The sequence below is a fragment of the Eurosta solidaginis genome, chromosome 3, assembly GCF_040869045.1.
Source record: "Eurosta solidaginis isolate ZX-2024a chromosome 3, ASM4086904v1, whole genome shotgun sequence".
Classification (NCBI taxonomy): Eukaryota; Metazoa; Arthropoda; class Insecta; order Diptera; family Tephritidae; genus Eurosta; species Eurosta solidaginis.
In genome coordinates this window covers 209,377,601-209,404,844 of record NC_090321.1, presented here as the reverse complement: position 1 = coordinate 209,404,844, position 27,244 = coordinate 209,377,601, and the positions used below count along the sequence as shown (strand labels likewise).

The 27,244-nt window shown below is 40.0% G+C and overlaps 1 protein-coding gene across 2 annotated transcripts in view; it reads left to right on the top strand.

Annotated features, from left to right (window-relative positions):
• Positions 1-25,959, top strand: part of Mdr49 (Multi drug resistance 49) — a 72,578-nt gene extending 46,619 nt beyond the window's left edge. The window contains exons 4-11 of one of the 2 annotated variants that reach the window (XM_067774970.1): positions 806-999; positions 1,063-1,207; positions 18,196-18,296; positions 18,374-19,890; positions 21,780-21,949; positions 22,012-22,724; positions 24,786-24,948; positions 25,023-25,959. In XM_067774970.1, the coding sequence (XP_067631071.1) occupies positions 806-999; positions 1,063-1,207; positions 18,196-18,296; positions 18,374-19,890; positions 21,780-21,949; positions 22,012-22,724; positions 24,786-24,948; positions 25,023-25,772 (3,753 nt within the window). In that variant the 3' untranslated portion in view covers positions 25,773-25,959. Of the gene's footprint in view, positions 1-805; positions 1,000-1,062; positions 1,208-18,195; positions 18,297-18,373; positions 19,894-21,779; positions 21,950-22,011; positions 22,725-24,785; positions 24,949-25,022 lie in introns of both variants that reach the window. The other variant, XM_067774969.1, reaches the window with a different exon arrangement.
• The last annotated feature ends 1,285 nt before the right edge of the window (positions 25,960-27,244 follow it).

The window sequence follows — 27,244 nt, the reverse complement described above, 5'->3', positions numbered from 1 at the left end:
CTAGGCTATCCTGCTTGTATTTGTTTCCTTGCTTAATTCAGTTTATCTCATTAATTCTATTAATTTTGTAAGGAAACAAATACAAGCGGGATAGTCTAGTGGTTAAGGCAACTGTAGTTTCACCGTATGATTCGCGGCTCGAATCTCGGTGAAACCTTTGATAATATTACGAAATTACCTGATGATGATTACGTGGAGGTTTTCGAAATGGGACCATCGCAATAGGCCAGTAAATGTTTCTTTCTTTTCAGTTTCTCTTAGAAAAAACATAATAATTGAATATTCAATTATTATAAGCCGGGTGTTAAGCTCATAAATTCTTAATAATAACACAGGCCGACAAAATGAGACCGATTTGTTTGACCATAAACCAGACCATACTTTCCTAAAGGTTTTCGATGCGCTGAATTCAAATCTGGACGCAGAATTGCTCTATCACGTCAGGATTTTGAGATATCCTAACCTAAATGTGCAAAAATACCGTTTTTGCCATTTTTGAGGTTATATATGAACGACAGATTTTTTTTTTTTTTTAAAGCACACATAGCATCTTAAAGAAGAATATCTTTTTTTTCGCTCAAATATCTTTTTTTTTCAACGCATCGAAAACCTTTAGGAAAGTATGGTCTGGTTTATGGTCAAATTTCTTGTCGGCCTGTGTAAGTGTTTGAAAATGTATTAAATTTCATGAGCTTTATGACAAAGGAAACTTTTCTTAAATATTTTTTTATGAAATTTTTCTCTATTGTTTAGACCTCTATGCGAAGCTCTTTCCTTCAACATTATTTTCTTTTAATATTTTCAGTTTCGTTATGCCACAATCTTGGATCGGTTACTTGTAGTTGTTGGTGTTATTCTAGCTTCACTAGCCGCGGTCGGTGTACCTTATAGTACAATTATCTATGCCGAATTTTCTGCGCTGCTCATTGATCGAAATGTTGGTATAGGCACATCGACACCAACAGTAGTTTTAAAACTTTTTGGCGGGGGGAAAACTCTGTGGGTACTCTTAAAGCATTTTTTAAAACTGTATATATTTCTCTTTTATTTTTTTTAATTCAGCACCAATGCAAGCTATGCGGAGAATATGCAGGCAATCAAGGATGATGCTGCGGCTTTTGGCATAGCCACTTTTGTCGGCGGTGGAGTGGAGCTAGTACTTTTGGCGCTCGGCGTTAATTTGCTTAACAAAATAGCACTGAAACAGGTGAGTTTCTCTAATTATGCATTGCAGATATTAAAAAAAAATACTTGAAGTGATTTACCTTTGAGGATATTTAGGCCGAGCTTCTCTTCCGATTTTTGACTTTTAAATTGGCGTGATGGGAATGCCGACTCCGAAAGGCAGCTGCTTGCCGGATTAATTTTCATTGAGAAGCATTTCATGTCAGAGATACACTTGAAGTGTTTGCCAATCCATCGCCGAGAGGCGACCCAACTAAGAAAAGTTTTTTCTAATTGAATATTTTTTATGTGGCTTTGATCGAACCTTGAACCCACGATCTTCCGTGTGTTAGGCGGAGCAAGCTACAATCACACAACAGCGAAGTGAGCATTTGTGGAAGCCGAGTGGAGTAATAATTTGCTGTCTGCAGTTTCTCGACGGCAAGCTTTCACTGCATGCAGTTTATTCGAGGTGGAGGCTGAATTTTCTGAATGTTAATGGGTTAAAAATACTAAAGGCGTCTTCTCGTTTCTCCAATGTTCATTTGACCAAGAGCCTATATGAGAGTGATTTTGGAAAAGCTTGCTCCTCCAATGACTTCTCCGACAGGAATCCAAACGCTCTTTCAATATCCAGTAGTTTCCTTTGGAAGATAATGTTATTACTTACTTGTAACTCCTGTAAAAGCTCGGCGAGGCCGTGTGGAATCTGATGCCGATGTCATACAGCGAAGCCTGCTGAGGCTAACACTTTCACCATACTGCGTTGAGTTTTATTAGCCTGACTCACACGATCTTACTGGTGAACAGTTTGCGTTTTCACATACATAGGGGAAGGCCGTGTGATAAATAGCAAAGGATCACGCTTAGTGTACCTCTCCGAAGGTTATCCGCTATACTAAGATCAGCTTTTTAATATTTTACTGTCAATTGCTTATGCCAACTCTTCGAGTTCTTTGTATAGAAAGGCTGTCACACTCAGGGAAAAAATCGTTCTAAAAGGAACGAAACAAGTTCAAAATTAAGAACATTTATTTGTTGACAAAAGTCTGTTAAGTACGTTTTTTCTTAACTCGTGACCGATGGGGTTGTTTTAAGAACAGTTTTTTCAAGCATACCGTTCGTATTTTATGACCACTTTAGTATTGAATTGTGAACTTTCTGTGCTCATTTCAAACACTACTTGGGCTTGATTTAAGATTTTTCGTTCTCAAGATTCGAGAACGATTTGCGGTTGATTTAACAGTTTTCGTTCTCAATTTAAGAACGGTTTGTGCTTGACCATTGGTGGGAGGAAGATAATTTTTTAATTATTATTACCCATTTATTTATTTATTTTTTATTATAAGTTTTAAGCGACCTTTCTTTTTTAAATAAATAATTTTCTTGCCGGCTTGAGGTCCAATTTTGTAAATAAAAATTCAAAAATTGTTGAGTTTTTTCAATATATTTCCGTTACCTACTGTAACCGTCTTCAGGATTAACTATAACAATATAATGAAACATAAACAAAATAAAAACAAGTAAGGAAGGTTAAGTTCGGGTGTAACCGAACATTACATACTCAGTTGAGAGCTATGGAGACAAAATAAAGGAAAATAACCATGTAGGAAAATGAACCGAAGGAAACCCTGGAATGTGTTTGTATGACATGTGTATCAAATGAAAGGCATTAAAGAGTATTTTATGAGGTAGTGGGCCATAGTTCTATAGGTGGACGCCATTTAGGGATATCGCCATAAAGGTGGATCAGGGTTGACTCTAGAATTTGTTTGTACGATATGGGTATCAAATGAAAGGTGTTAATGAGTATTTTAAAAGGAAGTAATCCTTAGTTCCATAGGTGGACGCCGTTTCGAGATATCGCCATAAAGGTGGACCAGGGGTGACCCTAGAATTTGTTTGTACAATATGGGTATCAAAAGAAAGGTGTTAATAAGTATTTTAAAAGGGAGCAATCCTTAGTTCCATAGGTGGACGCCGTTTCGAGATATCAGCTTAAAGGTGGATCAGGGTTGACTCTAGAATGCGTTTGTACGATATGGGTATCAAATGAAAGGTGTTAATGAGTATTTTAAAAGGGAGTAATCCTTAGTTCCATAGGTGGACGCCGTTTCGAGATATCGCCATAAAGGTGGACCAGGGGTGACCCTAGAATTTGTTTGTACAATATGGGTATCAAAAGAAAGGTGTTAATAAGTATTTTAAAAGGGAGTAATCTTTAGTTCCATAGGTGGACGCCGTTTCGAGATATCGCCACAAAGGTGGACCAGGGGTGACCCTAGAATTTGTTTGTAAAATATGGGCATCAAGCGAATGGTGTTAATGAGTATTTTAAAAGGGAGTGGGCCTTAGTTCTATAGGTGGATGCCGTTTCGAAATATCGCCATAAAGATGGACCAGGGGTGACTCTAGAATGTGTTTGTACGATATGGGTATCAAATTTTAAAAGGGAGTAATCCTTAGTTCCATACGTGGACGCCGTTTCGAGATATCGCCACAAAGGTGGAGCAGGGGTGACCCTAGAATTTGTTTGTACAATATGGGTATCAAAAGAAAGGTGTTAATGAGTATTTTAAAAGGGAGTGGGCCTTAGTTCTATAGGTGGACGCCGTTTCGAAATATCGCCATAAAGGTGGATCGGGGTTGACTCTAGAATGCGTTTGTACGATATGGGTATCAAATTAAAGGTATTAATGAGGGTTTTAAAAGGGAGTGGTGGTTGTTGTATAGGTGGTCGCCTTTTCGAGATATCGCCATAAAGGTGGACCAGGGGTGACTCTAGAATGTGTATGTACGATATGGGTATCAAATGAAAGGTGGTAATGAGTATTTTAAAAGGGAGTAATCCTTAGTTCCATTGGTGGACGCCGTTTCGAGATATCGCCTTAAAGGTGGACCAGGGGTGACCCTGGAATTTGTTTGTACGATATGGGTATCAAATTAAAGGTATTAATGAGGGTTTTAAAAGGGAGTGGAGGTTGTTGTATAGGTGGTCGCCTTTTCGAGATATCGCCATAAAGGTGGACCAGGGGTGACTCTAGAATGTGTATGTACGATATGGGTATCAAATTAAAGGTATTAATGATGGTTTTAAAATGGAGTGGTGGTTGTTGTATAGGTGGTCGCCTTTTCGAGATATCGCCATAAAGGTGGACCAGGGGTGACTCTAGAATGTGTATGTACGATATGGGTATCAAATGAAAGGTGTTAATGAGTATTTTAAAAGGGAGTAATCCTTAGTTCCATTGGTGGACGCCGTTTCGAGATATCGCCTTAAAGGTGGACCAGGGGTGACCCTGGAATTTGTTTGTACGATATGGGTATCAATTTAAAGGTACTAATGAGGGTTGTAAAAGGAGGTGGTGGTTGTTGTATAGGTGGTCGCCTTTTCGAGATATCGCCATAAAGGTGGACCAGGGGTGACTCTAGAATGTGTATGTACGATATGGGTATCAAATTAAAGGTATTAATGAGGGTTTTAAAAGGGAGTGGTGGTTGTTGTATATGTGGTCGCCTTTTCGAGATATCGCCATAAAGGTGGATCAGGGTTGACTCTAGAATACGTTTGTACGATATGGGTATCAAATGAAAGGTGTTAATGAGTATTTTAAAAGGGAGTAATCCTTAGTTCCATTGGTGGACGCCGTTTCGAGATATCGCCATAAAGGTGGACCAGGGGTGACCCTAGAATTTGTTTGTACAATATGGGTATCAAAAGAGAGGTGTTAATGAGGGTTTTAAAAGGGAGTGGTGGTTGTTGTATAGGTGAAATATCGCCATAAAGGTGGATCGGGGTTGACTCTAGAATGCGTTTGTACGACATGGGTATCAAATGAAAGGTGTTAATGAGTATTTTAAAAGGGAGTAATCCTTAGTTCCATTGGTGGACGCCGTTTCGAGATATCGCCTTAAAGATGGACCAGGGGTGACCCTGGAATTTGTTTGTACGATATGGGTATCAAATTAAAGGTATTAATGAGGGTTTTAAAAGGGAGTGGTGGTTGTTGTATAGGTGAAATATCGCCATAAAGGTGGATCGGGGTTGACTCTAGAATGCGTTTGTACGATATGGGTATCAAACGAAAGGAGTTAATGAGTATTTTAAAAGGGAGTGGGCCTTAGTTCTATAGGTGGACGCCTTTTCGAGGTATCGCAATAAAGGTGGACCAGGGGTGACTCTAGACTTTGTTTGTACGATATGAGTATCAAATGAAAGGTGTTAATGAGTATTTTTAAAGGGGAGTGGGCCTTCGTTCTATAGGTGTTCGCCTTTTCGAGATATCGCCATAAAGGTGGACCAGGGGTGACTTTACAATATGTTTGTATGATATGGGTATCAAATGAAAGGTGTTAATTAGTATTTTAAAAGGGCGTGGGTCTTAGTTCTATAGGTGGACGCCTTTTTGAGATATCGCCATAAAGGTGAACCAGGGGTGACTCTAGAATGTGTTTGTACGATATGGGTATCAGATTCAAGGTATTAATGAGGGTTTTAAAAGGGAGTGGCCCTTAATTTTATATGTGAAGGCGTTTTCCAGATATCGACCAAAATGTGGACCAGGGTGATCCAGAACATCATCTGTTGGATACCGCTAATTTATTTATATATGTAATACCTGCCAAGATTTTAAGGGTTTTTTATTTCGCCCTGCAGAACTTTTTCATTTTCTTCTCCTTAATATGGTAGGTGTCACAACCATTTTATAAAGTTTTTTCTAAAGTTATATTTCGCGTCAATAAAACAATCCAATTACCTTACCATGTTTCATCCCTTTTTCGTATTTGGTATAGAATTATGGCATTTTTTTTCATTTTTCGTAATTTTCGATATCGAAAAAGTGGGCGCGGTCATAGTCGGATTTCGTTCATTTGTCATACCAAGATAAAGTGAGTTCAAGTAAGCACGTGAACTAAGTTCATTAAAGATATGTCGATTTTTGCTCAAGTTATCGTGTGAACGGCCATGCGGAAGAACAGACGGACGACTGTGTAAAAAAACTGGGCGTGGCATCAACCGATTTCGCCCATTTTCACAGAAAACAGTTAGCGTCATAAAATCTATGCCCCTACCAAATTTAAAAAGGATTGGTTAATTTTTGTTCGACTTATGGCGTTAAAAGTATCCTAGACAAATTAAATGAAAAAGGGCGGAGCCACGCCCATTTTGAAATTTTCTTTTATTTTTGTATTTTGTTGCACCATATCATTACTGGAGTTGACTGTTGACATAATTTACTTATATACTGTAAAGATATTAAATTTTTTGTTAAAATTTTACTTTAAAAAAATTTTTTTTAAAAGTTGTCGTGGTCCTTCTCCGATTTCGCTAATTTTTATAAAGCGTACATATAGTAATAGGAGTAACGTTCCTGCAAAATTTCATTATGATATCTTCAACGACTGCCAAATTACAGCTTGCAAAATTTTAAATTACCTTCTTTTAAAAGTGGGCGGTGCCACGCCCATTGTCCAAAATTTTACTAATTTTCTATTCTGCGTCATAAGTTCAACGCATCTACCAAGTTTCGTCGCTGTATCTGTCTTTTGTAATGAATTATCGCACTTTTTCTGTTTTTCGAAATTTTCGATATCGAAAAAGTGGGCGTGGTTATAGTCCGATATCGTTCATTTTAAATAGCGATCTGAGATGGGTGCTCAGGAACCTACGTACCAAATTTCATCAAGATACCTCAAAACTTACTGAAGTTATCGTGTTAACGGACGGACGGACGGACGGACGGACACTGCTCAATCAAATTTTTTTTCGATCCTGATTATTTTGATATATGGAAGTCTATATCTATCTCGATTCCTTTATATATGTACAACCAACCGTTATCCAATCAAACTTAATATACTCTGTGAGCTCTGCTCAACTGAGTATAATAACAATTGGCATCAAAACAAACATTCATAAAAAACATTATTGACATACATTGTTTTACGCGTCTTCACTGCTCAACGCGGAGTTTTGTACTGTCCGTCTGTTTGTTATCAAATGTCTGTAGGAGCTCGCGCAATTACCGATGTCCGCCTTGTAGTTCATTCTTATGCTGGTCGGTGTATTAATTATATTTGAAAATTTATTTACAAAATTGGACCTCAAGCCGGCAAGAAAATTATTTATTTATTTTTTATTAATAGATAATTTCTTTGTTATTAATAAGAAATATTAATAACAAAAAACTGTTATTAAATGCCAAAAAGGTTTGAAAAAACCCATAATATGCATTTTTTTCATATTTTTCTCGACAAGAGAAATCTTTCTTATTTGATGATGCAATCGGAATATATATTTAAAACATTTCATAACAAGTTTGAGAATTACGGGAATGGAACTGAACGAAAAATAAGAGTTAACAAGTAAGGAAGGCTAAGTTCGGGTGTAACCGAACATTACATACTCAGTTGAGAGCTATGGAGACAAAATAAGGAAAATCACCATGTAGGAAAATGAACCTAGGGTAACCCTGGAATGTGGTTGTATGACATGTGTATCAAATGGAAGGTATTAAAGAGTATTTTAAGAGAGAGTAGGCCATAGTTCTATGGATGGACGCCATTTAGGGATATCGCCATAAAGGTGGACCAGGGCTGACTCTAGAATTTGTTTGTACGATATGGGTATCAAATGAAAGCTGTTAATGAGTATTTTGAAAAGGAGTGATCCTTAGTTCCATAGGTGGACGCCGTTTCGAGATATCGCCGTAAAGGTGGACCAGGGGTGTCTCTAGAATGTGTTTGTACGATATGGGAATCAAATGAAAGGTGTTACTGAGCATTTTAAGAGGGAGTGGGCATTAGGTCTATAGGCCTTTTCGAGATATCGCCATTAGGGTGGGCCAGGGGTGACTCTAGAATGTTTGTACGATATGGGTATCAAACGAAAAGTGTTACTGAGCATTTTAAGAGGGAGTGGGCATTAGGTCTATAGGTGGACGCCTTTTCGAAATGTCGCCATTAGGGTGGGCCAGGGGTGACTCTAGAATGTGTTTGTACGATATGGGTATCAAATGAAAGGTGATAATGAGTATTTTAAAAGGGAGTGATCCTTAGTTCTATAGGTGGACGCCTTTTCGAGATATCGCCATAAAGGTGGACCAAGGGTGACTCTAGAATGTTTGTACGATATGGGTATCAAACGAAAGGGGTTACTGAGCATTTTAAGAGGGAGTGGGCATTAGGTCTATAGGTGGACGCCTTTTCGAGATATCGCCATTAGGGTGGGCCAGGGGTGAATCTAGAATGTTTGTACGATATGGGTATCAAACGAAAGGTGTTACTGAGCATTTTAAGAGGGAGTGGGCATTAGGTCTATAGGTGGACGCCTTTTCGAGATATCGCCATTAGGGTGGGCCAGGGGTGACTCTAGAATGTTTGTACGATATGGGTATCAAACGAAAGGTGTTACTGAGCATTTTAAGAGGGAGTGGGCATTAGGTCTATAGGTGGACGCCTTTTCGAGATATCGCCATTAGGGTGGGCCAGGGGTGACTCTAGAATGTTTGTACGATATGGGTATCAAACGAAAGGTGTTACTGAGCATTTTAAGAGGGAGTGGGCATTAGGTCTATAGGTGGACGCCTTTTCGAGATATCGCCATTAGGGTGGGCCAGGGGTGACTCTAGAATGTTTGTACGATATGGGTATCAAACGAAAGTTGTTACTGAGCATTTTAAGAGGGAGTGGGCATTAGGTCTATAGGTGGACGCCTTTTCGAGATATAGCCATTAGGGTGGGCCAGGGCTGACTCTAGAATGTGTTTGTACGATATGGATATCAAATTAAAGGTATTAATGAGGGTTTTAAAAGCGAGTGGCCCTTAGATGTATATGTGAAGGCGTTCTCGCGATATCGACCAAAATGTGGACCAGGTGATCCAGAAAATCATCTGTCGGGTACTGCTAATTTATTTATATATGCAATACCACTAACAGTATTCCTGCCAAGATTCCAAGGGCTGTTGATTTCGGCTTGTAGAACTTTTTCAATTTCTTCTACTTAATATGGTAGGTGTCACACCCATTTTACAAAGTTTTTTCCAAAGTTATATTTTGCGTCAATAAACCAATCCAATTACCATGTTTCATCCCTTTTTTCGTATTTGGTATAGAATTACGGCATTTTTTTCATTTTTCGTAATGTTCGATATCGATAAAGTGGGCGTGGTTATGGTCGGATTTCGGCCATTTTTTATACCAAGATAAAGTGAGTTCAGATAAGTACGTGTGCTAAGTTTAGTAAAGATATATCGGTTTTTGCTCAAGTTATTGTGTTAACGGCCGAGCGGAAGGACAGACGGTGGACTGTGTATAAAAACTGGGCGTGGCTTCCACCGATTTCGCCCATTTTCACAGAGAACAGTTACCGTCATAGAATCTATGCCCCTACCAAATTTGAGAAGGATTGGTAAATTTTTGTTCGACTTATGGCATTAAAAGTATTCTAGACAAACTAAATGTAATAGGGCGGAGCCACGCCCATTTTGAAATTTTCTTTTATTTTTGTATTTTGTTGCATCATATCATTACTGGAGTTGAATTTTGACTTAATTTACTTATATACAGTAAAGATATTAAATTTTTTGTTAAAATTTGAATTTAAAAAAATTTTTTTTTTAAAAAGTGGGCGTGTTCTTCATCCAATTCTGCTAATTTTTATTTAGCACATATATAGTAATAGTAGTAACGTTCCTGCCAAATTTCATCATGATATATTCAACGACTGCCAAATTACAGCATGCAAAACTTTTAAATTACCTTCTTGTAAAAGTGGGCGGTGCCACGCCCATTGTCCAAAATCTTACTAATTTTCTATTCTGCGTCATAACGTCAACCCATCTACCAAGTTTCATCGCTTTAACCGCCTTTGGCAATGAATTATCGCATTTTTTTGGTTTTTCGAAATTTTCGATATCGAAAAAGTGGGCGTGGTTATAGTCCGATATCGTTCATTTTAAATAGCGATCTGAGATGAGTGCCCAGGAATCTACATACCAAATTTCATCAAGATACCTCAAAATTTACTCAAGTTATCGTGTTAACGGACAGACGGACGGACGGACGGACGGACGGACGGACATGGCTCAATCAAATTTTTTTTCGATACTGATGATTTTGATATATGGAAGTCTACATCTATCTCGATTCCTTTATACCTGTACAACCAACCGTTATCCAATCAAAGTTAATATACTCTGTGAGCTCTGCTCAACTGAGTATAAAAAAATAGAATATAAAAAAATTGTTTTAAAAAGCTTCAGAGTTTGACGGCGATCGAACTCGCGCCACACGATCGCAACCGCAACAACATAGCCTGCTTGGTAGTTCGTGCCAAATGTTGTATTTAACATTGTAGTGAACACGAATTATACCGTTTCTTTTTTCTTGAACTTAATTAATAGAACATTTGTTCATAATTTAAGACCAGCCGTTCTCTTTTCAAGAAAATGGTGTCAGTTCAAGAACAAGGTTGTTGCTTTAAGAACAGGTCCTTCGTTTTTCAAGAACAAAAAAGTAAGGACATGAAAAGCTTGAATTGAGTCCGGTGGTGCTGGATTTTAGAAGGGCGTTTTTCTCTGAGTGCAGAGTGTAAGCTTAAGGATCTTTATATGATAGCAATGACCGGATTTCATGCACGTTTGTTTCATAGACAACTTGAGTCAGGCTAAGTTAGACGTTATGTGGATATCTAAAGACCCTCAGCATTAAGGAGGTAAGGTTTATGGGTCTGTAGTCTCAAGAAGTAGGACTCGATTTAGGTCTGAAGATGGATTTAACCCCCTCCATCTTTAAAAGACATAGGCCTATGTGAGATTAACTGTTGCACTCTTCCAGCCAGAAAATTAGGGATTCACAATACTTCTCTAACATTACCGGAGTGTCTCCGCCAGGACCGGATATTTTGAAGGGAGAGAAACTATGTATTTTTCCTCAATTTTATTATTTCTCTATCAATTGGCGAGCTCAACAGTTTATGAAAACGAAGCTATAGTCTCCTTAGAACCCGGCTAAAGGGTAAAACGTGTTTTATCCCATCCAATAGGTATATTGTTATCAAAATCTTCCAACGAAAGTCCAAATTGCAGTTTCAATACTTACTTACTGGCGCTTAACCGTTTAAACAGTTATGACCTTCGAACAAGGTGTGCCCAGTCACTTCTTCGCTCTGCCATGTCTCATCATTAAATCTTCTTCGGTACTCGCAATCGCCAACGCGTAGATCTTTCGAAGAACTTTTCTCTCAAACACTCCCAGAGCTGCTTCATCTGATTGCAGTTTTAATAGTTACGCCTATGTGCGCGCGAGAGACTGTAAACTACAAACATTCACATCAATAATTCAATCTTTATGTATCTACATAAACGAATAAATAATTGCGTCTACACATATATACCATGTACGAATACGAGCAGCGGAGAGTCAATGCGCAAACACATGCATATATCTGAGAAGTTTGAGAGCTACTGGACTAGTAGATTCTGGAAGCGCCTAAAAGATGTATAAAATTGTGCAATTTTAGTTATAGCTGAGAAGTTTGAGAGCTCATGGACAATGCTAGTACATTCTGGAAAAATGCGAACGAGGAAACCAAAGGGTATAAAAGGCAACAGATGTAGAGGCGCTGCAATCCAGTTTGAGTTGAGCAATCAATCAGTTATTGATTAAGCACGCGATCTGGCGGCCAATAGTAGAGTTCAATTTGAGTTATCAATCAGTTTGGTTATTAAGCCAGCGAGTAGCAAAGTATAAGTGTCATTGTGAAGTACTTTAATAAAGGCCATTTTTACATTATTCAATATTGGAGTTATTTATTCAACAGTTTAGTGATTCGAACTTAGCAGAGGATTGCAAATAAGAGGATTTACAGTAAATCCGTTACAATTGGTGTCAGAAGAGGAATTGTTGAATAAATTCCAGAGGACAACAAGGACATGGCAAAGTTCAGTGAATTGAAGATCCAGCAACTAAAGAAGGAGTTGGAGAGCCGTGGATTGAATACAAGCGGCGTTAAACTCGAACTTCTGGCACGGCTACGAGAGGCAATGGAAGCAGAAGGAATTGATGTGGACGAGTATGTCTTTTATCCTGATGAGGACGAGACAACAGCAAAAATTGAAGAGAAAAATGAAACACCGCAGACAATGGCAAACACAGACCTGAACATGATGTTGGCTGCAATATCGGCACAAATGTCCAACATGTCGTCACAATTGGCATCCCAACTGGAATCGCAAAAGACAGAAATAACATCTCAAATGTCATCTCAGCTGGAATCGCAGTCGACAGAGATAACATCAAAGATGGAAGAACAAGAGGAGCGCTTATCATTGCAGGTGGCACAAATGTCTTCACAGTTAGAAGCACAGGAAGCAAGGGTAACATCAAAGCTGGAAGTGCAAGATGCAAAAATCGCTCAATTTCAGGCAGAAGTCGATGATTTGAAGGGTCGTATGGAGCAGTTACAATTAAATCGTCCAGCAGTTTCAGCGAGTAATCCAAAGGTAAAAACACCATCCTTTGATGGTTCTGTTCCTTTCCAGGTATTTAAGCTACAGTTTGAGAAGACCGTAGCAGTGAACAACTGGAATGTGGAAGATAAAGTTGCCGCACTCTTCGTGGCATTGAAAGGACCAGCTGCCGAAATCTTACAGACTATTCCAGAGTACGAACGGAACAGTTATGACGCATTGATGGCTGCTGTAGAACGGCGATACGGAAGCGAGCACAGGAAACAGATATTTCAAATAGAATTGCAAAACCGCTACCAAAAAGCTAACGAGACTTTGCAGGAGTTTGCTTCGGACATTGAAAGATTGGCTCATCTTGCAAATGCGGATGCACCCGTGGAATTCACGGAAAGAGTGAAGATTCAGAGCTTTATAAATGGCATACGAGATGTAGAAACGAAGCGGGCTACATATGCGAATCCAAAACTAACATTTGCTGAAACGGTATCGCATGCTCTGATTCAGAAAACAGCGTCGCTTCTGTGTAAGCCAGTTTTCAAAGCACGCCGTGTGGAAGTAGAAAGGCCAGAGTAGGTAGAAACAATTTTGGAAGCACTGAAGGGATCTCAACAGAAGAATGCCGGAGTTATTAAATGTTTCAAGTGCGGCAACCCAGGTCACATTGCACGTCATTGCGATCTTGGTCCTAATAGTTCCAACAATGTGGGTGGCCATAAACGCAAAGCTGGAGGAGATGAGCAAGAGCGAGTAAGAGATAGAGGGCTAGATCCAGCTATTGAATGCCCTGTGATATCTGTGTCGCAAATTGGTAGAAAATCGAGCAGTCTTACCGTCATAGGGAATGTGGATGGCAAAGAACGAGTACTGACTGTAGATACGGGCGCATCTCATTCCTTGATCCGATCTGACTTGGTCAACAGGAGAATAAAACCGTTACCTGGAGCAAAGTTGCGTACGGTCACTGGCGAGTATAACCAAGTTCAGGGAGAAGTGATTTGTGAAGAATTGATTGGGAAGGTCATGGTTCTACACAAATTTGTTGTGGCGGAGATTGTTGATGAATTTATATTGGGAGTGGATTTCTTGGTTGACCATGACATCAAGATCGATATGCAGAGAAGGGTGATGCGTTATGAGAACCAAGATGTGCCACTTAACTTTAGTTTGGAACAAGTAAGGAAGGCTAAGTTCGGGTGTAACCGAACATTACATACTCAGTTGAGAGCTATGGAGACAAAATAAGGATAATCACCATGTAGGAAAATGAACCTAGGGTAACCCTGGAATGTGGTTGTATGATATGTGTATCAAATGGAAGGTATTAAAGAGTATTTTAAGAGAGAGTAGGCCATAGTTCTATGGATGGACGCCATTTAGGGATATCGCCATAAAGGTGGACCAGGGCTGACTCTAGAATGTGTTTGTACGATATGGGTATCAAATGAAAGGTGATAACGGGTATTTTAAAAGGGAATGGGCTTTAGTTCTATAGGTGAACGCCTTTTCGAGAAATCCCCATAAAGGTGGACAAGGGTTGACTCTAGAATATGTTTGTACGATATGGGTATCAAATGAAAGCTGTTAATGAGTATTTTGAAAAGGAGTGATCCTTAGTTCCCTAGGTGGACGCCGTTTCGAGATATCGCCATAAAGGTGGACCAGGGGTGTCTCTAGTTGTACGATATGGGAATCAAATGAAAGGTGTTACTGAGCGTTTTAAGAGGGAGTGGGCATTAGGTCTATAGGTGGACGCCTTTTCGAAATGTCGCCATTAGGGTGGGCCAGGGGTGACTCTAGAATGTCTTTGTACGATATGGGTATCAAACGAAAGGTGTTACTGAGCATTTTAAGAGGGAGTGGGCATTAGGTCCATAGGTGGACGCCTTTTCGAGATATCGCCATTAGGGTGGGCCAGGGGTGACTCTAGAATGTTTGTACGATATGGGTATCAAACGAAAGGTGTTACTGAGCATTTTAAGAGAAAGTGGGCATTAGGTCTATAGGTGGGCGCCTTTTCGAGATATCGCCATTAGGGTGGGCCAGGGTGACTCTAGAATGTGTTTGTACGATATGGGTATCAAATGAAAGGTGGTAATGAGTATTTTAAAAGGGAGTAATCCTCAGTTCTATAGGTGGACGCCTTTTCGAGATATCGCCATAAAGGTTGACCAAGGGTGACTCTAGAATGTTTGTACGATATGGGTATCAAACGAAAGGTGTTACTGAGCATTTTAAGAGGGAGTGGGCATTAGGTCTATAGGTGGACGCCTTTTCGAGATATCGCCATTAGGGTGAGCCAGGGGTGACTCTAGAATGTTTGTACGATATGGGTATCAAACGAAAGGTGTTACTGAGCATTTTAAGAGGGAGTGGGCATTAGGTCTATAGGTGGACGCCTTTTCGAGATATCGCCACTAGGGTGGGCCAGGGGTGACTCTAGAATGTTTGTACGATATGGGTATCAAAGGAAAGGTGTTACTGAGCATTTTAAGAGGGAGTGGACATTAGGTCTATAGGTGGACGCCTTTTCGAGATATCGCCATTAGGGTGGGCCAGGGGTGACTCTAGAATGTTTTTACGATATGGGTATCAAACGAAAGGTGTTACTGATCATTTTAAGAGGGAGTGGGCATTAGGTCTATAGGTGCACGTCTTTTCGAGATATCGCCATTAGGGTGGACCAGGGTTGACTCTAGAATGTGTTTGTACGATATGGATATCAAATTAAAGGTATTGATGAGGGTTTTAAAAGCGAGTGGCCCTTAGATGTATATGTGAAGGCGTTCTCGCGATATCGACCAAATGTGGATCAGGTGATCCAGAAAATCATCTGTCGGGTACTGCTAATTTATTTATATATTCAATAACACTAACAGTATTCCTGCCAAGATTCCAAGGGCTGTTGATTTCGCCTTGTAGAACTTTTTCATTTTCTTCTACTTAATATGGTAGGTGTCACACCCATTTTACAAAGTTTTTTCCAAAGTTATATTTTGCGTCAATAAACCAATCCAGTTACCATGTTTCATCCCTTTTTTCGTATTTGGTATAGAATTATGGCATTTTTTTAATTTTTCGTAATTTTCGATATCGATAAAGTGCGTGGTTATGGTCGGATTTCGGCCATTTTTTATACCAAGATAAAGTGAGTTCAGATAAGTACGTGGGCTAAGTTTAGTAAAGATATATCGGTTTTTGCTCAAGTTATTGTGTTAACGGCCGAGCGGAAGGACAGACGGTGGACTGTGTATAAAAACTGGGCGTGGCTTCCACCGATTTCGCCCATTTTCACAGAGAACAGTTAACGTCATAGAATCTATGCTCCTACCAAATTTCAAAAGGATTGGTAAATTTTTGTTCGACTTATGGCATTAAAAGTATTCTAGACACACTAAATGAAAATGGGCGGAGCCAAGCCCATTTTGAAATTTTCTTTTATTTTTGTATTTTGTTGCATCATATCATTACTGGAGTTGAATTTTGACTTAATTTACTTATATACAGTAAAGATATTAAATTTTTTGTTAAAATTTGAATTAAAAAAAAAAAATTTTTTAAAAAGTGGGCGTGTTCTTCATCCAATTTTGCTAATTTTTATTTAGAACATATATAGTAATAGTAGTAACGTTCCTGCCAAATTTCATCATGATATCTTCAACGACTGCCAAATTACAGCTTGCAAAACTTTTAAATTACCTTCTTGTAAAAGTGGGAGGTGCCACGCCCATTGTCCAAGATCTTACTAGTTTTCTATTCTGCGTCATAACGTCAACCCATCTACCAAGTTTCATCGCTTTAACCGCCTTTGGCAATGAATTATCGCATTTGTTCGGTTTTTCGAAATTTTCGATATCGAAAAAGTGGGCGTGGTTATAGTCCGATATCGTTCATTTTAAATAGCGATCTGAGATGAGTGCTCAGGAACCTACATACCAAATTTCATCAAGATACCTCAAAATTTACTCAAGTTATCGTATTAACGGACGGACGGACGGACATGGCTCAATCAAATTTTTTCTGGATCCTGATTATTTTGATATATGGAAGTCTATATCTATCTCGATTCCTTTATATATGTACAACCAACCGTTATCCAATCAAACTTAATATACTCTGTGAGCTCTGCTCAACTGAGTATAAAAAGGGTTCAGCAGTAATCGGGTACTGGTGGAGAATACTCGACGAAGGCCACGAAATTCAAAGGTAAAGGTTGATAGATCGAATGGGCCAAATAAATCAAAATCAAAAGTACCTGCGAGAAAAACACTGGCATTGACAAAACCTAAAAGACGCAGGAAAACGAAGCAACGAATTTCCGAGAAAGAATGCGAGGGTAGTTTCAAGCCGGAGCGCACTACTGTTGTAAAATGTGGGAACGACAAACAACAGAGTGTGAAGGAACGGCCCAGGGTAATGAGTAGTAAGATGAAACACTGGCATGACAAGAACTTTAATTCGGAAGGTTTCTTGGCGGGAGATTTGGTACTGTTAAACAGCCCTCACCGGCGGAAAGGTGTTCCAGCTAAATTTCTTTAAACGAATAAATAATTGTGTCTACACATATGTACCATGTACGAATACGAGCAGCGGAGAGTCAATGCGCAAACACATGCATATATCTGAGAAGTTTGAGAGCTACTGGACTAGTAGATTCTGGAAGCGCCTAAAAGATGTATAAAATTGTGCAATTTTAGTTATAGCTGAGAAGTTTGAGAGCTCATGGACAATGCTAGTACATTCTGGAAAAATGCGAACGAGGAAACCAAAGGGTATAAAAGGCAACAGATGTAGAGGCGCTGCAATTCAGTTTGAGTTGAGCAATCAATCAGTTATTGATTAAGCACGCGATCTGGCGGCCAATAGTAGAGTTCAATTTGAGTTATCAATCAGTTTGGTTATTAAGCCAGCGAGTAGCAAAGTATAAGTGTCATTGTGAAGTACTTTAATAAAGGCCATTTTTACATTATTCAATATTGGAGTTATTTATTCAACAGTTTAGTGATTCGAACTTAGCAGAGGATTGCAAATAAGAGGATTTACAGGAAATCCGTTACAATAGGTTTGTACCAAAGTGATATGAGAGGCACTGTTTCCACATTGTAATTGAAAATTATTCAAAGACTTGTAATGAATGCAGATGCTCCGATCCAGAAAGTGTTCTTATAGATACCCTTACTTGGTAGCAAACGAAGGGAAGACCTCCATTAATTTGGAATGATAGGCAAGATGATTCCAACTACCGACAGTTAAAGCGAAGCAGAGATGAGATAACACGGTAGATTCGGACTGAGAGTGGAGCTGAGAGAGGACAGGGCGGAAAGAAAGTGAGTGGCAATGACAGAAAAATATGAGAGGGAGAAGGTGTGGGGTTAAAAGCTGGTCTATGAGAATGAGAGGAATTGAAGAAAGAAATTAGAGAGGAAAGTGGTAAAATTATGTCGGATCCACTATTTAATAATAATCATGCTTGGACGGGAAGTGGGATCTAAACCTTGTCTAAGCTGAATGCACATTAAACTTCAATAACTTCAATTAATCAATTTAATTTGTCATTACAGATAGCGAAAATACGTAAACTCTTTTTAGAATCGATCTTAAGGCAGGAAATGTCTTGGTACGACACCTCTTCGGGAAATAGTTTTGCCAATAAAATCACCGAGTTAGTACAACAAATAGCAACAAAATAACTGCTTCAAAAATATATTTTTATGTTCTTTCTCTCTCTCAAATATACAGAGACTTGGAGAAAATTAAGGAGGGCATTGGCGAAAAAGTCGCAATATTCGCCTTCCTTATAATGACTTTCATTTGGGGTGTTTTCTTCTCGTTTATCTATGGTTGGCTCTTAACACTCGTCGTTTGCACTTGCTGTCCATTTATTATACTCGCCACAGCAATGGTCGCCAAAATTCAAGGCACTTTTACCGAAAAGGAATTAAAAGCCTACTCCAATGCCGGATCTGTGGCCGAAGAGGTCTTCTCGGGTATACGTACAGTATTCGCATTCAGCGGTGAACGTAAGGAAACGGAACGTTTCGCCAAATTATTAGTGCCAGCTGAGAATACGGGACGCAAGAAGGGGTTATATTCTGGTATAGGTGCCGGCCTGATGTGGTTTATTATTTATGTTGTCTACGCGTTGGCTATTTGGTATGGCATACGCCTGATATTGATGTATCGTAGTGAGGAAGTGAAACTTTATACACCAGCCTCATTGGTCATTGTACTCTTCAGTATTATAATGGGTGCCCAAAATTTGGGTTTCTCTCTACCACATGTTGAATGTTTTGCCACGGCGAAGGGTGCGGCACAAACTATTTTTGCGACCATTGATCGCGTTTCACAGATCGATCCGTTGAACGAAAGTGGCAAGAAATTGCAAAGTGTTACTGGAGATATACAGTTTGAAAATTTACATTTTCGCTATCCTGCACGGCCCGATGTGCAAGTACTCAAAGGTTTCTCATTACATGTTAAAGCAGGACAAACGGTGGCGCTAGTCGGTCCATCCGGTTGTGGTAAGTCGACGACACTACAGCTCTTCCAACGTTTCTATGATGCGCCGACAGGTTGCGTGCGTTTAGATGGACACGATTTGCGTGAACTCAATGTATCATGGTTGCGTTCACAAATTGGTGTTGTCGGCCAGGAGCCAGTACTCTTCGCCACCACTATACGTGAGAATATTCTACAAGGCAAACCGGATGCCACACAAGAGGATATTGAGATGGCTGCACGTATGGCTAATTGTCACGATTTTATAATCAAATTGCCAAATGGTTATAGCACAATGGTGGGTGAACGTGGCGCTCAAATGTCTGGTGGTCAAAAGCAACGTATTGCCATTGCACGTGCTCTCATACGTAATCCAAAAATATTACTTTTAGACGAGGCCACCTCAGCATTAGATCCTACATCAGAACGTCGTGTACAAGATGCACTCGAAATGGCTAGTAAGGGACGTACAACACTTGTGGTATCACATCGTCTGTCCACAGTGACAAATGCTGATTTAATTGTTTTTGTAAAAGATGGTGTTGTTGCTGAACAAGGTACACATAAAGAACTAATGCGGATAGGTGGTTTGTATTGTAAGTTAGTGATGATATCGAAACGTAAGGAGGAGGAGGAAGCATTGGCTTTAACATCGAGTACGGTACGTCAACGTAAACAACAACTTAAAGTGCCAAATGATTCGGATGATGAGGGCGATTCGAGCATGGACGAAGCGGATGCTGAAAATGTACCGGAAGGTAGTAAGTATGTTATAAATAGAAAGAATGAATGTGTGTGTGTTTATGGACGTCCCAAGCTCTTAGCTGATGTTTATGAAATTTCAAAATAGCTTATGTGGTCAATGGGTACAATATATTCTATACTACCTCGCTTATCTGAAGTATAGTCTAATATTCGCCTATTGGTCTGTTCTATTTTCCGCTTTCTTTGTAGCTTTTCTCTTGCTCTCGCTTCCTCTTCTTTTTCATATTCATAAACCGGCCAGACCGCGTTAAAAAGAAGGAGGAGATAATGAGAACAGAGGCGCAAGCCCGGAATGGTGAAAGCTCTATAAGCGATCTGATCTGGAATGCGAAGGTGGTGGAAAGTTAGTAAGCTCCGTGAGGGAGAAGAGTATGCAACAGGGAGATCTCTCTCACAGTACCGGACAGCACTAAGAACTATTCACTGTCCTTGGTCGACCCATTCGATCGGGAGAGTGAGCGCATGGTATGATTCCCTAAGGCTGTAGAAGTATATTTAAGGCTTATCTCTGACAAGAGCTTTGCCGAAATTAAGAACACGGTCCCAGGAGCTAGACGTATAAACAACACATCTGAACATAAGATAGCGAAAAACAACAGAAAGCACCAATATAAAAGGGAGGTAACATCAACACTCCAGCTTACTCGGAGAGGCCAAAGGGAGGTAATGCTGGGTCTCGAGAGAATGGGTGTCGTGAGACAGTAGTCACTAACTCTGGCGCTGATTGATTGTATCAATCTCATAGGACAGATGTCTATAGTAATCTGAAGATCTGTAGAAAGAGAGCTTCCAAGCAGCAACTCGATCTTGATGTACATAGAGCGAGATGTTTTTAACCTATAAAGACAGCAACTCGATCTTGATGTAAATAGAGGGAGTTTTTTTTAACCTATAAAGACAAAGGAACGAGCAAATAGTATGAGGTGGTAGATAAAGCGCAGACTCCCACGATACCAAATGACGAGGTCACATATGTGGTGAATTCAGAGGATGCGCTCGTTCTTAAACAGCGTCAGAACCCCAATACGAAGGAGGGTCGGCACTAAGTCCTTCTTTAAACAAACGAGGTGAAGGAGGAAATGTTTTAAACGGTTCTCAGAAAAAATCCTAGGGCATTGGCAGTTTTTGTCTGCGCTCCTGAAGACAAGGAGGGCGTGGGTGTAACCTCAAAGGTCAGTGACACCACAGGTCTCCAAAAAAACGCTTAACACGGTAAAGAGCTTTTGCCAACCCTTGAGGAGTGTTTGTTTGAAATGTGCTGATTCTGGAGTCATGGTTTACTGCTCGGGGCGTCGGTGTTTACTGAAATCGGAAGAATGAGAAAGAGCTACACTCATGGCAAGAACATACTTTTCTTATGTTGCTTTCTAATTTTAGCACCCAAGACCTTGCGGTGTGCACCAAGGAGAAGAAAAAGAGGATACCCCTATCCTGGCTCACCCCAAAGACGACAAGTAAATTAGTCTGAACCTTACTGCGCAAAAACATTGAAGTATATCCCGCTTTGATTAGCCAGGTCGGCTGCACGTTGAGTTGCAGTACAATAACTTCGAAATGGGGTCTATATGACTCAATAATTAGGGGCATGCTTCCAGGCGTTGTACCATCATATTGATGGCGAAGGCTCCTTTCATAGCTAGTCCAGCAACTCCAAAAGCTACTACTTAAAAGAGTTTCCACGAAACGTTTTCAGTGGTAAAACTACAAAAACTGTCCCATTCCAGTCCAGAGTGTACATTTCCGAATTACAATAAATAAACGGTCTGAGGAAGATGCAAAATGTCTCAAAACGAGCAGAACGAAAAAATATTTCGTTTCGGCAGAACCACCCGAAAAGCTCAATTAACAAGAACCCCAGGCTAAAAATTTTTTTTTTTTGCAGGAAAACCAAAGCATACGAAACCCAAAACCGAGAAAGACAAAATCACTTTCGTCCAGCTGATGAAATTGAACGCGCCCGAATGGCGGTACATACTGATCGGCTGTATAGCCTCCATGATACATGGTGCAACATTTCCTGTGTGGGCTGTATTCTTTGGAGATTTCTTTGCCGTAAGTAAGATGCAGAATTTTTAACTCGTCACTTCTTCAACAATTTCTACCATACCATTCAGACATTATCGAGTCCCGACGCGGATTACATTACACAACAATCGGTTTTATTTGCAATTTTCTTCATCATTATCGGTATTGTGGCCGGCATCGGTGCCCTACTACAAAGCTATATGTTTAGCGTGGCTGGTGTGAAAATGACATCGCGCCTGCGACAAAACGCCTTTAAGACGATAATCAGTCAAGAAGTTGCCTATTTCGATGATAAACACAATTCGGTTGGTGCATTGTGCGCACGTTTAGCTGGCGACTGTTCCAATGTACAGGGTGCTACAGGTTCACGAGTCGGTATCATTGTACAAGCTATCTCTACCCTGGCCATTGGTATAATACTCTCATTTATGTTTTCGTGGAATTTGACATTGGTCACTTTGGTAACATTGCCCGTTATTTGTTTTGCGATACTTTTTGAGTCACGTTTCATGGAGTCGACTATACAATACGAGCGGTTAGCCATTGAGGATGCTTCACGAGTGGCTGTGGAAGCTATTGCCAATGTTCGTACGGTGGCGAGCTTGGGACAGGAACGTCATGTATTGGAACGGTATTGTGAGCAGGTTAATAAAGCCGATAAGGCATGCCGAAAAAAGTTACGCTTTCGTGGTGTGGTTTATGCTTTGGGACAAACAACGCCTCTTCTAGCGTATGGTGTTGCCTTGTCATATGGTGGAACTTTGGTAGCCGATCATGGATTGCCCTATCAAAATATTATAAAGTAAGTAAAAGAACAAGAAGAGAGCAATAAAAATATGTATTTAATAAATTAAAAGGGGTGGGATGGAACATAAATAGCTCTAATCAATTTTGCCACGCCCACTTTCGCGAAATAACGGGTGATCCAAGGGAAAAATTAATAAACAGATATTCATTAGGGTGAACTCGTTAACGGGCGTGAGGATAAGTAGTAATGCGGTTATATTCATACTTCATACTTTAAAGTCGCGTAGTCGTCCAGAAAACATTGGCCGTCTTGTAGCAAACTACCAATGAACTAGGAATGGTTTAGAGGGATGCATGCACCGCCGAGATTATTGGCTCTTCAGAAACGCCTATAATCCGCCCAAAAGAAACATCAAAAGTTTGTTGGAGATTTCCTGTCGCCAACATTTTTACTGATTGCCTTCTATGGGGCTTCATACCGAAGACTTGAAACATGGTCTAAGCTACCGTCATTCTAAAAGCGGGTAAGAATTCCCCCGTAGGCTCATAAGATTTCAAACCAATCAGTTTCCCGTAGTTTCGTTCTAAAAATCGAAGGAACGCTTACCAATGTTCCGCCTTAAGCCATCGAAAGCGCTCTGGCTTGCTTGGGAGTTGAGGGACTCTGGTTGAGTTCATCAACAAACACCTGCCTTTGAAAGCTGGCTGCTAACCATTCGGAGCCATCATTGTTCAGATTTCATGACATGGGCTATGGACTTTCTCTCTTTGAGTATTGCATGATTCTTACCAATTTCGACTTTATCTCAGACAGAACAGAGTAATTAATGCCTGTTCCTTTCCCCTTGTACAACCTCAATATACTCGGGAAAGGACTGGATAAAGGGACTGATATGGAGCAGTGGATTGATTATCTGATTCAACTTGGGTCAAAGCGGAATGGGACGGTTGGTGGGGGCTTTTTTCCAGTAGGTTAATATTGCATGGATATCTAGGGCGGAGTTCTCTGCTCCTGCATAAAGAGGCCTCCCTTGCAGTGTGCCGAGATACTTTTGGTGTGGTAAGTCGGCAATATGCCGAAATTCTGGGGCCAAGGCTAATCTCTGAATGGTTATTAGGGTTTTCTTTGGTCACGGCCACTTGGAACGCTGTGAGGCTACGATACCACGAGCGGAAATTTGTTGTAGGCATCATACATTTCCTGGGGAATTTTTCTCTCGAGTACCTTAAGGTTCCTCTCGTCTGCTTTTGATACAGTGCATGGTACCGAGCAATGAATCAGACAGGTATGATGAGACACTTATAGAGCGTGATCTTTGCTCGCCTATAGAAGACTTTACATTTAAATTGCCTTCTCATTCCAAAGTACCAAGAGTGACGATCCAATGGATTTCTAAATTCATTATCATCATTTCTAGATAACCGACGCAATAAGAGAACACCAAGTGCGTTCAAATCTTCATAGACCTGCCTATTCCAACTCAGTAGAAGACGTCGCTCTGCTTTCTAATAAGAGCACCAATAGAAATACTCTTTGAGCCAGAAAGTCTTTTTTGATTCTCATATCGTGAAATATCCTCATAAGCTTCTGGGCTTTGGTTCATAGAACTTTGCTAACGTCTGCGGACAGCTTTTATATTTAGCTCTTCACTAAACCGCCCTTGATACTCGCCGTCTGCCTCAAGGGCAGGACCATAAATCATACTACGAATTTTTCTCTCGAATACTCAAAGAACCATCCCATCTTCTCTCCACATCGTACATAATTCCGACCTATGCAGGTATCATGAGAAAATTGTCGATTTTTGTTGAACAAAAGACCAGTTGTCTTCTCGTTCCAACGCAAGCCTGAATCTCCTCGACCGAAGATCTTTAAACAGAGAGGATCTTGCAGAACGCAGTTTTCAGCCGTTTACGAAACGAATTCTAAAACTGAGCGTTCTTCGACAGTGTGTTGAGTTAAAGCATTATGGAACCGGTTAAGGCGATGTTCGGCTCAACGTACGACGTCTGTATGTTTTTCCATTTCTATTCGATTTTTCGTAACAACACAATTTCAAATCTACTCTTGGTATAGGTAAGAAAAATACAATAAAAATCTTACAATTTGTTTAAGAGTTTCTGAAGCGCTAATTTTTGGATCGTGGATGCTTGGACAAGCGCTCTCGTATGCGCCTAATATGAGCGCTGCCGTACTCTCAGCTGGACGTTTACAAAAACTCTTCAATCGTATGCCACTAATGCATAATCCGGTAGACAAACCTTACAATACACCAGTGGTAAGTAGTCACTTTACCCCAGGGCAAGCTTCCTACTCACACCTACTTTCTTTGTCAAAAATTTGTATTTTTAGAAATGTGAAGGCGACATTACCTATGAAGACGTGGGCTTTCATTATCCTAATCGTAAAACTATACCCATACTACAGAATCTTAATTTAACCATCAAAGGTGGTACGACGGTAGCTTTGGTGGGACCTTCCGGTTCTGGTAAATCCACTTGTGTACAGCTGTTATTACGTTACTATGATCCCGTCAAGGGTAAAGTTAATTTGAGTGGTGTACCAACAACACAATTCTCTTTTGATATGCTTCGCTCCAGTATGGGTCTTGTATCACAAGAACCGATGCTGTTCGATCGTTCGATTTCCGAAAATATTGCATATGGCAATAACTTCCGCACCGATATACCAATGTCAGAGATAATTGAAGCTGCTAGAAAATCAAATATCCATGAGTTTATCACTTCGCTGCCGCAAGGTTACAACACCCGTTTGGGTAGTAAGGGCGCACAGTTGTCGGGTGGTCAGAAGCAACGTATCGCAATTGCACGTGCGATGGTGCGAAATCCAAAGATATTGATATTAGATGAAGCTACTTCCGCATTGGATATGGAAAGTGAGAAGGTAGTACAAGAGGCGTTGGATGCGGCACGTAGTGGACGTACTTGCGTTACAATTGCACATCGATTAACGACAATACGTGATGCGGATTTCATTTATGTGTTAAAGAAGGGCGTTGTAGTAGAGAGTGGGAATCATGAGGAGTTAATGGCGTTGAATGGCATTTATGCGGAGCTCTATATGATGCAGCAGGTGGCTTAGACAATTGTGATTGTTCCTCGAAAGCTGCGTTGTGAATTGTATGATTTATTATTATTTTTCTTTATTTTTTTTTCTATTACGAGTGTTTATTTACATCTAAGCAAAATCTTAACTTTAATTAGTTAATAAAATTTTTTTAGTTTTTATGTACTAAATATATTAGGGTGAATTTCGAAAATTTACGTGATCAACTGTTGTACAGTTACTTGGAATAAGGCGTAGACCAGGATAAGATATTATCGTACTGGTATAATTCCCTTTCAAATCGACGGGACCGGATGACGTGATACCGTCCATGTTACAGGCCGATAGCGGCAAATTTCTACCTGATCTAAGAGATGGTTATGTGCCCGAAACCTGGAAAAGTGCAGGAGTGAATTTCATTCCTAAAACAGACAAACTTAATCCCTCAGAAGCTAAGGAGTACAGCTTAATAAGCCTCGTTTCCTTTATTTTGAAAACTTTGGTGGGATTATTGACCTGCAAAGGTCTGACTTCAGCTGCTTGGGCATAGCTCAAAATGAAAGGCAAATTGATTAAAAACACCCTTCACCTGTAATCTAGTCAGTAAGGTTGTTACCATTTGACTTAATAAATATATATGAAATATGAAATGAAATAAGAGGTGGTTATCTTCATCGAAAATCTTTGAACGGGTAAGGGTGCTTTAAGTAATTTTAAAAGGGAGGCTATCTGCAGGGCACTTGAATGATATGGAACCCAAGATTCTATAGTCGCATTGAGTCGTCAAGGCAACTTATGCGCCCAGTCAGTATATAGAACTACTACCAAAATCGTCCGTCAGGGGACATGCTCTCGTCTATGTTGAAAAAACTGATCGAATTGTTATAAGGACTATATTACGGCAATTGTTGACTTCCAAGTACAGGACGAAAGGTAGACAAACATATTATAATTTGCACAGACGGCTCAAGAATGGAAAAGGGAACTGAGAGAGAGCTGCAGATCAGTCACTCGTACTGACTTTCTACCTCTTGCTTTGAAGCGGAGAACTATGCCATAAAAAACACAGCTAGACTGTCCAGGACAGTAAAGTCTCAGAGATCAATGTAATGTTTTCGCAAACAGCCAGGCTGCCTTCAGGGCGTTAAAATCTAACTTGAAAAGATCCGATGTCATAAAGAGATGGCCTAGATAGATTCCGAAATGTATATAATATTAGCGCAGATAGCTCTGTAGGACCACCACTGGTTATATCCTGAGAAAATTTGTCAAATGCAATATTAGGACAAGGAACTTGTTGTGGACAAAGCAGGTTGACTGTGAGGTCTCAAAGTCATTTTTCCCATGTTTTTAGAGAAAAGAAACGAGCTGCCTTCTCAAACTATCAGTATTGAGAGCCGAACCAAAGTTCTTAACCTAATGTATATTAGGACGATTTACGGAACTTGACGAAACTTTCAGAGTAGGCCTATGTACAGTTTTTGGAAAGTGCGATGTTCTCGCAATAT